Here is a 12133-nt window from a genome sequence, read left to right as displayed (position 1 = left end):
ATATCATACTGCCTGCCTTCCTGACCGGGGGACCTGGTCTCATGCTGGGTGCGGGCTCAACGGCTGCATGGCCTGTCCCCTTCCTGGGAAACTTGACTCAGGTGCGATGATCTGGGGGCAGGGGGAGCCCAAGGAGAGGAGCCCCATGGAGGGCTCCTCAGCCCCACCCCACTCCACCCCAGTAAGAGAGGTGTCTGGCCACATGCAGGCCTGTGCGTGTCTGTTTCCCAGGCCCTGTCAGCCCAACTTGGGATCTATGGAGTGGAAATGGCCACCAAGTCCCTCTGCTGACCCGAGGCTGCAGCATCCCCAGGCCTGAGCCAGGAGACTGCCCTGCATCCCAGCAGAAGCTGATCCCAGGCCCACGAGTGAGTGGCCGTGTGGACATGGATACGCAAGGTGGACGCATGTGTTTATACCAACTCTGAATTTTACTATGTACTGTACATGTTGTCCTTTTTGTGACTCAGATTTGTCCCATGACCAGTGTCACAGCTGTCACCAGAAAGCTGTTCCCTGATACCAGCAGGATCCGGAAAGGGGGTGAATTGAGCTGCAGAGCCCATCTTGGGGGACAAGGTAGGGTCCATCAGCAGAACGATAGGGGTCACTGGCATGGTGCCTGCTGCAGATGTGGGGGCTCCCAGGTCACCTGGGGACAGACGGCGGGGGGGTCAGCCTCATCACCCAGGGAAAGTGACACCGCAGTCACCCACCATGCTGGGGCAGTGCCATGTCCTTGATGGACAGACTGGCCAGCAATGTGACCCCCACCATCCTAAAGGCAGAGCCCCCCAGGCATGTGCTCCCTGCAGGTCAGGAGGCCCTGGGCCCTGCCCAGGGCAGAAGTTCCACGGAAGGTGGAGAAAGGTCTCCCGTACTGTGTGGTTGTTGGGGCGGGCACCAGCCCACAGGGTCACGGTTTACAAAGCAGTGAGGTGCCAACACCTCTGTCTTCTGCTGGGCCAGGTGCCACAGGGCTTTGGAAGGCTTCTGCTGACTTCCTCCTCTCCTCCTCCTCTTCCTCCTGCTTCTCACGTTTTCCCCAAAATAGAAGACCTGCAGATTTAAATATGCCCAGGGTGAGGACTGTACTTCGCCGGCTAGGCAGGAGACTCCCGCTCAAGAGGGACTCCATACACCCCTCTTGGCTCAGTTGTCAGAGCCCACAACCTCGGGTCCATGCCAGCCTCCACACGGCTACATCTGCAGGCTGAACAAGCAGTAGGGGCTGCCTCACTTTCTGGCACAAGACAGGGGGTTCCTGGGCCTGGACACACGACCTGACGCCCCCTAGGGACAGCCTCCAGCCATGGGCATGGGGCGTGCGTGGTCTGCAATCCCAGCCTCCCTCCCACTCACAGCGCTTGAATTCTGCCCCCCCCCCAAGAGCCTGGCCTGACCTACCCCCCTCCCTGTGGACCTGGGGATCCACAAAGCCCCTGGGCCCTGGCCTGGCCCCAAGCACCCACCCGTCTCCTCCATACACATCCCAGCCCGTCCCCACCACCGTCTTGGTTCACAGACTCACCTTAGAGATTTCCACCTCTCTTTTTCTGTTTGGTTCTCTGGGCTCTCACTTTCATACGAGGCCAAATAAAGACCTAGTCAGGAATTGAGGGGAAATTACACAGTTATGGTCGGTGATAAAATCCTGCTCTACACGCAAAGTCTGACCTGCTTTTGGTTCCTAAATTAAGCTAGCTGGGAGGGAATTTGTAGATTCCCATGCTGGTGTAGGAACCGATTACTACAGAGAGGTCAGTGTACCCTTCCCCTCGTTTCTCCCCACAGGAACCACTTGCAAAATTATGGCACCGGACCACTTTGGGATGATGACGTTGTCAATCCCTGGGGATATCTGTATAGGTCTATTCTTGGGTACTCTATTCTATCCAATCGATCCATGAACCTCCATCTCACTGATACCACGTGGCCTTGAGGACGTTAGCTGTATAATATATGCTTCACTACTGGGCCTAGTGATCCCTTCCATTTTATTCTTCCTTTTCAAAATTGTTGCGGCTTTTCTAGCACCTTTGTTTTTCCGTATATATTTTAGATCAGTTGTGCCTTTATCCCCAGAAAAATCCTGTCGGGATTTTGATAACACGCCAAATCAATCCTTAAATTTGGGGAGGAGAATTAGTGTCTTTGCTCCCATTCGTGAACATCCTGTCTCTCCCTTTATAAATAATAATTTAAATAAATAAATAAATAAATAATAATCCCTTTGATTTCCATCATCAACACAGTGCAGTTTTTGGCATACAAGCCTTGAACATATTTTGTTAGATTTACACCTGAGTATTTCTTGTTTTGGAGTGATTATATTGAGTGATGGGATTCTATTTTTAATTTTTAACATATTCATTGTTCATATGTTACTGATATATGTTCATATATATTCATATATACATTTCATTGTTAGAATAGAAATACAATAGGTTTTTGCATCTTTATCTTGTATTCTTCAACTTGTGTTGGGGCACCTGGGTGGCTCAGTGGGTTAAAGCCTCTGCCTTCGGCTCAGGTCATGATCCCAGGATCCTGGGATCAAGCCCTGCATCTGGCTCTCTGCTCAGCAAGGAGCCAGCTTCCCTTCTTCTCTCTGCCTGCCTCTCTGGCTACTTGTGATCTCTGTCTGTCAAATAAATAAGTAAAAATCTTTAAAAAAAATTAAATAACAACAACAACAAAACTCGTGCTGAACCTGCTTAATTCTAGGAGTTTTGCAGATTCCTTCTTACATTTTCTATAAATAGGGACAGTGTTAATTCTTCCTTTCTAACCTGTATTTTCTTTTCCTGCCTTACTGCATGGATTAGATCTCCATTACTTTCTTGAATAAAAGTGGTGAGAGTAGATATTCTTGCCTTGTTATTGATCTTAATGAGAAAGCATTCAGTATTCCACCATTAAATATGTAAGTGGAAACATATTTGTAGATGCAATGTATCAAGTTGATAAATTGCCCTCTACTCTTATTCTTCTGGAAGTTTTTCCCATACAGGGGTGTTGAAATTTGTCAAATGCTTTCCCTATATCAATTGATATAATCAAGTGATTTTTCTCCTTTAGCCTGTTAATATGGTAGATAACACTGATTGATTTTTAAATATTGAACAGCTTTGTATCTCTGGAATAAACTCACTTGGTAATGGTATATAATTATGTTTTGGTATTGCCAAATTCTATTTGCTAAATTTTGTTAAGAAATTTTTTGCATCTACATTCACAAGAGATCTTGGTCTTTACTTTCTTCCTTTTTTAACTGGTTTTTTTTTGTTTGTTTGTTTGTTTGTTTTGGTATCAGGGTAATACTGGCTTCATAAAATGAATTGGGAAGTCCCTTCCTCTTCTATTTTTTGAAAAAGATTGTGCATAATCAGTATTAAGTCTTCCTTAAATGTTTAATAGAATTCTCTAGTTTAACCATCCAAAGTCAGGGATTTCATTGTTGGGTTGTTTTAGAATTACAAATGCAAGTTCCTTAATGATCACAGGGCTATTCAAATGATCTACTTTGTGTTGAGTTTGTTGTAGTTTGTGTTTTTAAGGAGTTGGTCCATTTCATCCAACTTGTCAAATTAATGTTTGTAGAGTTCATAATATTTCCTTATTAGCTTTTCAATATTGGCAGAGCCTGTAGTGATATTCTCCATTTCAGTCTTGATATTAGCAATGTCTGTCTTCTATTTTTAATTTATCAAGAGGTTCTTTGCTGGAGGATGTCAATGTTACAGTTCTTTTCAAAGGACCAGCTTCCTGCAGGCTTCCAGAACAGTTTTTAGAATTCCATATTGAATTATCTGAAGTAAGTTCCCAAAGGATATTACCACTAGCTATGGAATTCTGGGTTGGCAGTTATTTTCTTGCAGCCCTTGAAAACTATGCCCCTGACTCTGGCCATTGTAGTTTCTGATGAGAAATCTAATGTCATCCAAATCATTTTGCCCCATAGGTAAAGTGTCATTTTCCTCTCAGTGCTTTCAAAATTTCTTTCTTTTTCATTGGTTTTCAGAAATTTGACTATGATATGTATCCTGGTGTGGGTTTCTTTGTATTTATTCTCTTTGGGATTCATTAAGCTTCCTCAATCTGTAGGTTTTTACACTTTCCAAATCTGAGAACTTTCCAGCCATTACTTCTTGATTCTTGATTTTTTTTTCAACCCTGCCTGTTTTGTCCCCTTCCTTCCCAGACTCTGATGACAAGAGTGTTAGATCTTTTGTTGTAATCCCACAGGTCCCTTAAGTTCTGTTGTTCAGAACATATAATTTCTATTGTTCCATCTCATCAGTTCTTTCCTTTGTCCTCTCCATTCTGCTTTTGAGCCCACCCACTTAAGTTTTTTGTTCGTTATTGTATTTTTCAGTTCTATAATTTCCACTTGGTTTTTCCTTATATCTTCAGGGTTTTTTTGCTGATGCTTTCTATATTATCATTTATTTCAAGGAGCCTCAAGGCTGACTGGATTGCTAGGTGGGTCCTGCCAGGGGGAGCCTGGAGCAGAGCGCAGGACAAGATTTCTGTCAGAGGCTGTGACTGACTGTGGCTGTGGAAGCAGAGGTTGGAATGAGGTGCTTTGAAGGTGGAGGAGGGGGTGATGAACCAAGGAATATGGGTGGTCACTAGAAGTCCTAACAGGCCAGGAAACAACCCTACCCTTAGAGCCTCCAGAAATAACCAGCTCTGCTGACACTCTGAGTTCAGCCCAGAGGAACTGATTTTGGACTATAGCCTCCATAAGTGAAAGGATAAATGAGAATTGTTCTGAGCTACCCTGTTTGTGGTGATTTATTACAGGCCTAGTAGGAAACGAACACAACTAGCACAACTAGTATCGATTGAGTGTTGTCCTATGAGCTTTGCTTGTGCCAACTCAAGTAATTCTCACAGCGACCTAGGAAGCAGGTCCTCTCATTACTCCACTTTGTAGATGGAGGTAAGGCTTAGAGAGGGTGAGGCACTTGCCCCAGGGTCACACAGCTTGCTGGGGTGGGAGCAGCTCAGGCTGATTTATCCATCAGGCTGCTGGGCTTCCAGTTATGGGTGAGACGCTTTTAAAAAGTTACTGGCTCCAAAACATACAAAATAAAATGGCAAATTCAGAAGTATTAACAATTAAAAGCAAGATCATTAAAGTAATCCTTTCCCTCAGTCTTTCTTTCTGGCAGAAAATGTTCTCCTGAGCACGAGTGTGGAATCCCTTCATAAAACACTTGCTGTGAAGAGGAGCCAGGCCTCCTCTTTGCTCAGCAGGACCTGCCAGGGTGGGCTGAGAGTCTTGGAGCCAGAAAGCAGCTAACCATGGGGCCATACCACCCCCACTGGGATGATCAACTCAAGCCTGGTGACCACTCGCTTCCAGCACTTTCTCTTCCTGAAAAAGGGGCCTCCTGGAGTATGCTTGCTTAGCAAATTCATAAGCAAATTTGTCACATTTGATAAATGATCAGATGGGAATACTGATTTACTGGAGAGGGCAGACATGTATGGCACTCTGGAGAAAAGACGCCTGATATCATTCTGTGTGTGCATACACACACACACCCAGCTGTGGAAGGACCCACAGTGAGCTCGCCTTCCTTGTGTGAGCACTGGGGGGGGGGGAGTTCTCATCATCGTGCCAACTTTACCCATGAGGAAAGTAGGTCAGACAGATGGTTTACATTTATGATGCTCAACAGCATCCATACTGTGTCCAAGGGGAAGCCTGGCCCTGGGGACCCTTGAGGTCCCAACCTGCAGCTCCTTACACCCTGTCTTGTGCTCTGGGGGTGGCAACCATCCAGCCAGGGGACGCAGCCTTCTCTGCTCCCTCTCAAATCCAGAAAACACAGGCATGGTGCATTCTGCTCAAAGCAAGGGCTCCCAGGGGAGACGTGGCAAAGAGACCACCCAAGAGTCCCAAAGCTGGGGTTGACAGAGGCCATGGGACCGCCTTACCGTCCTCGCTGAAGATGGGAGCAGTATGCAGGTAGTGGGTGATGCTGGGGTCTTGCTCAAAAGGACACTCCACTTGTTTCCATGTGATGAATTCTCCAACCTGCTTGGCCAGCTCCAGAAATTTCTGCCAGGGTCACAGAGACACAGAATGGGAACTCCCTCCTCAGTGCCTGGAGGTCACCTGTGAGAGCGGGCCAGCCTCACTCATCCCTCCTAAGGAGGCTCAACTTTGGGAAGGGCAGGGCGAAGCATTCCTGTTGGGAATGCTGAGTGTTTCCTATGTCTCTTCATTCCCTCTGAGGAATGTCGGTAGAGATTATCTAGGACTCATCATCAGCAGGCAATGCATTCAGCTAGACCTGAATATTACTCTATTTTCCTTCTACTTTGTTTGTGATCATTCCTACAAGTTTATTTAGAGAATGATGCAAATAAATGTACTTAAATGTATTTAAAGGAGATTTAAGTAAACCCACTTAAGTAGGATTTTTATTTCAGTAAAATTTAAGTAAATTTATTTAAAGAACTACTGTTAACTTAAAGTAGGATTTTAAATAAATAGCACCACCAAGTCATGACTGGGTGGGAACCATCCTTGGGGGCATTTTTTGGTCAGTCCCGGTGGCTGACTCCAGTTCCCTCAGCCCGTGCCCCAAATCTGGGGCCACATGACCACCTATCCCTTGGCCTCTGTTCTGAGGACCAATTCAAGGAGGGCCCAATACCAGGCTTCTCACACCAAGTATGTGCAACCTCTTGGGGACAGTGCAATCCCAGGCCCCTGCAGTCTCCTCAAGCCCAGCCCAGTGGGGTGTCACTCCACATCACCTCCAGCCAAGACTGCCTCAGGGATGCAGCGCCTGGGCAGCCCTCATGGGGAACCAGACCTGCATGTGGCATGGGAAGGTCTGCTGGCGGGTCTGTGTCTGTGTGAGGCCCCATAGCACACGCAGCTCCAGGCCAAAAGGCCCAGGCATTGGATGGGGGCCACACTGGCAAAGGACAGTGGCAGGCAGCTGGGATTGAAGCCCCACTTTATGGAGGGAGAGGCTGAGGCCCAGAGAGACCAAGAAGCCAGCCCAGAACCTGATTGCCTCATGGTATTGGGGCCTGGGTGCACCAGCCCTCCTGAGGAAGAAGAGCGTCGTCCCTCCTGTGGACTGGGGGGTGCCCCTGTCATATGGCACGCTTTGTCTGACTCAGTGACCACTTGCTATTGCTGCCCAGTCCTCTCAGGGCTCCCGGGCCTTGGCCCCATCATGCCTAGCTCACCAGCCACTCCAAGACATGTGTGCCCAGTGGTCCCATATGGGAGGTCAGCCTGACTTTGCTTGGGAGCTTTGCTAGGGGACTGTGAGGAATGCCCAGCCCACTGAGCACAGGTTACAGAGGCCTCCTTCTGTCTGGGTGGTCAAGGGGGACTCTTGGAGGAGAGGACACTTGAGAACTTGAGCTGATGGCAGTTGAGTGCCTTCAGAGGGAATAGAAATCTTTCTTCCCCTCTGCCTGCTCTGCCTGACCACCTTTTCTGGGGCTCAGGGCCCCTGCTTTGGGAGGTCTCCCCTGACCCAAGCATGCCCTGTGTCCCATCCCAGCACCTTGCCCCATGTCACTGTGGGTCCCTGGGGCTTTCTCCTAGCCTGGTGCTCTTCAAGGGCTGAAAATGAGTCTGCCTTACCTGTGGATAGGCAGTGGGGGATCAGTGAGCCTCGTCTCCTCCTGTGGAAGGGGTGGGGTGGGGGGGACCTGATAATTCTGCCCTGGTGTCTTATAAACTGCAGCACTCTGCCTCGAGTCCCCATTAGTCCAGCGCCCCTGTCCTGGGGGCTTTGACCATCTAGGCCCCTGGACCCTACCTCAAAGTTGACGTGTCCATTGGGGAGGCGGTTGGCGCAGCCCTCGTTCAGGAAGTAGATGTCTTTGATGAGCAGGCTGAAGAAGGGAATGACGATCTGGAAGGGGGAGGGTGCTGATCAGCCCTCAGTCAGCAGGGGCCAGACTGTTTCCTCCCAGGCCCCAACAGACTCCAGCGCTCATTGAGCACCTACTGTATACGGTGCCATTCTCCCTGTGTTGGGGCTGGATGAAAGACACACGGTCCCAATGCCCCTTGAACATTTCTTCCACTGTCTGCCGGGAGAGGCTGTGGCATTTTGTCCCCATAATGCAGGGATCCACAGACCTAGGCCTCCTGGTTCAAGTGCTCTAGGAGGAACACAGGCGTGTGCTGAGCCCGCCATTAAGTATACTCGGGATGGGAATCGGCCGTCGCACAATTCTGTGGCCTCCTTTTCAAAATCTATATTTAATGATCTGTCATTTTACGCCTGATGCTGAGATCCGATCCTGCCATATCCCTGCTCCAGGGTCTGAGGGGACTGGCTACTGAGCTCTACCGGAGAAGGGCGGGTGCCTCTGTGTGTCACTGTTGGATGCCTTGCTTCTCCCTCCCTGCTCTGCATAAGCCCACGGCTGACCCCCAGAGAAGGGACGCTCACTGCCCACAGCTCAGACAGCCCTTGGGGAGCTGGCCAGGTGGACACTGCTGCTGCGGGTTGAACTGCAGCCCCCCAAAAAGATATATTCCAATCCTAAGCCCCAGTGCCTGTGCACAGGACCTTATTTGGAGATGGTCTCTGCAGATAGCATTGAGCTAAGATGAGGTCACACTGGGTGTGATGCGCTCTACTCTAGTGACTGAGGTCCATGAGAAAAGAGGGCAATTTGGGCATATGCAGCAAAGAGAGCCATGTGAAGACAGACAGAGTCAAGCGGGGGTGACTGGCCACTGGCAGAGGAATGCCTGGGGTCATCAGAAGCTGGAAGGGGCAAGCAAACATCCACCCTTTGGAGGGAGCATGGCCCTGACAACCTTGATTTTGGCATCTGGCCTCCAGAACGGGGAGATAATACATTTCTGTTGTTCCAAGCCACCTAGTTGGGGTGCTTTGTATGTCGGCTCCACGGGACTAATACACCTGCTCAGCCCTTGGGCTCCAGAGCTACTCACCTGCTGCCAGGCCAGCCAGGAGCAGCCTCCAGCCCATCACCCCTGGGACCAAGCACTGGGCCCTGACGTTTCTGGCTCTCCGTCCCCCAACTTCCAAGTCAACAAGGGCTTTGAGTTGAGGGCCTGGGCATGACCACATGGCATGCACAGTACAGGAGCATGGAGTATGGCTCAGTGGGGCAGAGGGGGTGGGAAACTGAGACCCGCAGAGTGGCAAGGCCTAGCCCAAAGTCAGGGGCCGGGACTAGAGCCAGATTCAGTGGGGAGACCAGCTGCCTCGTTGGTCCAGGACTAAGGGGGTTCCTGACTGGAACAGTCCCAGGGAAACCAGGACACACTATTTACCCTGCATGTATGTCAATGGCACAGACAGTAGCTCGGGTCTTCACTGTGCCAGGTGCTGGGGTTTGGGAAAGTGGGGGGTGTCAGACACATCCAGTACAGTGGGAGACAGTCCCAGGACCCACCCACAAAATGAGCCTCAGCGGGGAAGTCTTTGCCACCCACACGCTGGGTTTAGTCCCCCTCTGTGCCGCTCAGGAGGCCTCCCCTCATGCCCTTGTCATGGGGCATTGGTGGTGGGCCTGAGGGCGGCACTGTGCCAAATATTACATGCATGGGGATCAGAGTTTCATTCCAGTAAGTTCCGTGAAGCAGGGCTCTATGTGTCCCCATTACGGACAAGAAGCCAATAATCGGAGAGGTTAAGCCACTCACATATGCTCACACAGTGGTAAGAAGCAGAGGACCCTGGTGGCTTGGTTCCATAGTCTCTGTCCTGTGGGCTTCCTCACCGTGACTGGAGGGAGGGTGGTCTCTGTGCATCTTCCCCACCCCCACCACTGGCATTAAACCCCAGGCCCAGGGTTGGTACATGATGGCTGCATTGGCTTGGAAAGGGGACATGGGCCAGGACAGGGAACGGATTAAGGGCAATGGGACCTGTGGACAGAGACAGCTCCTGGGGGGCCTGGTGCAGGCTTCCTGCATGCTGTGCACTGGGGCTGGTCTTCAGTGGGGTAGCGTTTTCCATGTCTGAGAACCTTTGACCATTTCTGCCTGTCCACGTAGGTCCAGGCTACCATCCTATCAGGCTCTAGCATCCTAGCTGGCAAGACTGTAGCCCACTGCCCTTGCTTTCTGGAGCTGAGCAGTTCCATCTAGGGTTCATCCAAAAAAGCCAGTGTGGAGTGGGCCCCACCACAGAGATGGGGGGAGAGGAGTAGACAGGAATCAGCCACAGGCAGGAAGAAAGCACAGAATGCCATGACCACTGGAGCCCCGGGCCTCAAAATTTCAGCTGGGAACTACGAGAACATCTGCAAGCATCCTTGTTCCCCTGGCCCTTTTTTCCTTTTTTCTTTCTTTCCTCCCTCCTTCCCTTCTTTCTTTCCACCCAACCATCCATCCATCCATCCTCCAGTCCCCTACCCATTGGTGAACACCTCCTGTGGGCCCAGCCAATGGTCCATATCTCTTTGGAGGTTAGAGGAGAATGCAGCAAAATGAAATAAATGCATAGCTCCGTAAATCACCCACCTCTAGCCCCACACCTAAGCCACAGCATCCCAGCCCCTCGAGCTAGACAGAGGGATTCAGTGTGCAGGAATAGGACATCCCAGTCTGCCCCACAGCCACCTGGCCAGCACAGATAGAAGAAAAGGCAGTGCCCCAGCTGATATCCCAGATCAAAGGCTGAAGCCAGCTCTGTACACCCCCACCTGCAGCCCAGTTCCTGGGCCACCTGCCAGCAGCTCTGTGACTGCCACATGGCCCCTGTGCTTCGGGAATGGGAGGCAGCCCAGAGGTGTGCCGGAGAGGCTAAGTCTGATTCCTGGCCCTGCTGCCTACTTGCTGTGTGACTGGACAAGCGAGAGCTCCTCTCCAAGTCTTCTAACCCGAGAAACGGCACTGCCAGACTCTATCAGTAGTTATCAGAATGAAGTGGGGGCGGGGACAGAGTCAAGGGGCCCTCAGGTGGTAGGTGCTCAATAAGGCAAGATCACTGCCCCTGCTGCTCTGGTCTTCCAGCTTCCTGGCCCCTGGGGGGACAGGCTTGCCAGCCCTGGCGGTTGAGGTCTGGCCTCACTAAAGGCTGCTCCCCAGCATCAGCTGTCCTCAGACCCAGAGCTGTTGAAGGGCTCACAGCCTGAGCAGGAAAGGCCAGCTGCCTAGCATGTGGCCACCAGTGCGGCCAGGGTCTGTGGGCAGCCCCCCTGCTGGGCCGGGAGTCCAAGGGGGCCTGTCTCAGCCTGCTCACCCATCCTCACCAACCCCTTTGTGCCCAACCAATCCAACTGCAGAGTGACTCTGAATTTCAAGAAAAGCAGCTTCTTCTGTTATCCCTCGGGCCAGACACAGGCCTGTGCAAACCACAGAACAAACCTAATTCCACTGACATTCCTGCCAAGAGACCAGCGGACGAGGGATGGCCAGCCTCGGTGGTTCCTCCCCATGGAAACGACAACTCTAATGGTCAGGGTGGGTAGGGTTCTAAGTAAGAGGCTCACTGCCATCCCAAGGCACGGTTTCTGGGGCAGGAGGCCACCAGAGAATTTGGGAGACAAATAAAATTGACCAGGGTCTGCAAAGGCACCTCCCCCTCTCCAAATGCAAATGTAGAACAACAGAGCCTGTGCAAAGGCAGTTTTAGTAAGTGAGAGGCTCGGTTCACTCAGTGCCAAAATTGTGACTGTGATCTAAGGCTCCATCAGTGAAGGTCTTACATTTGGAGTAAGGAGGTGGAAGACACTATGCACTTGGAGACAATGTGATCCTAAACAGAAGGGACTCTGATAAATGAAACTGTTCAGGGACCAAAGAGATCCAAGTGGGGATGGGGCTGGAGACTGGAGTAGAGCAGAGGGTCGGGGGCAGGACTGGTCTGTTGGTTTTGAAGGCAGAAAGGGGTCTGGGGGCGCTGAAGGACTGGTGGGTAGAAGAGGGAAGGGGGGCCTGGGTGGCTCAGCTAGTAGCTGAGTGTCCGACTTGATTTCAACTCAGGTCATGATCTCAAGGTCATGAGATCGAGCTGCATGTCGGGCTCTGTGCTCAGTGACGAGTCTGCTTGAGATTCCCTCTCTCTCCCTCTGTCCCTCCCCCTGCCCGTGTGCTCTCTCTCTTAAAGAAGAGTTAAAAAAAAAAAAAAGGAAAAGAAAAAGAGGGAGCACC

At 50.7% G+C, this 12133-nt stretch overlaps 1 protein-coding gene across 7 annotated transcripts in view; it reads right to left on the bottom strand.

The window, feature by feature from the left end:
• Window positions 1-410: 410 nt before the first annotated feature.
• Window positions 411-12133, bottom strand: part of RASGEF1C (RasGEF domain family member 1C) — an 84108-nt gene continuing 72385 nt past the window's right edge. For all 7 annotated transcript variants that reach the window (XM_032335273.1, XM_032335276.1, XM_032335275.1 and 4 more), the window contains 4 exons: window positions 7809-7904; window positions 5953-6076; window positions 1532-1604; window positions 411-1059 (listed from right to left, as the gene is read on the bottom strand). In XM_032335273.1, coding sequence (XP_032191164.1) covers window positions 1035-1059; window positions 1532-1604; window positions 5953-6076; window positions 7809-7904 — 318 coding nt within the window. In that variant the 3' untranslated portion in view covers window positions 411-1034. The remainder of the gene's footprint in view (window positions 1060-1531; window positions 1605-5952; window positions 6077-7808; window positions 7905-12133) is intronic.

Source organism: Mustela erminea, chromosome 3 (genome assembly GCF_009829155.1).
Source record: "Mustela erminea isolate mMusErm1 chromosome 3, mMusErm1.Pri, whole genome shotgun sequence".
Taxonomy (NCBI): domain Eukaryota; kingdom Metazoa; phylum Chordata; class Mammalia; order Carnivora; family Mustelidae; genus Mustela; species Mustela erminea.
This window is presented reverse-complemented; position numbering and strand designations above follow the sequence as displayed.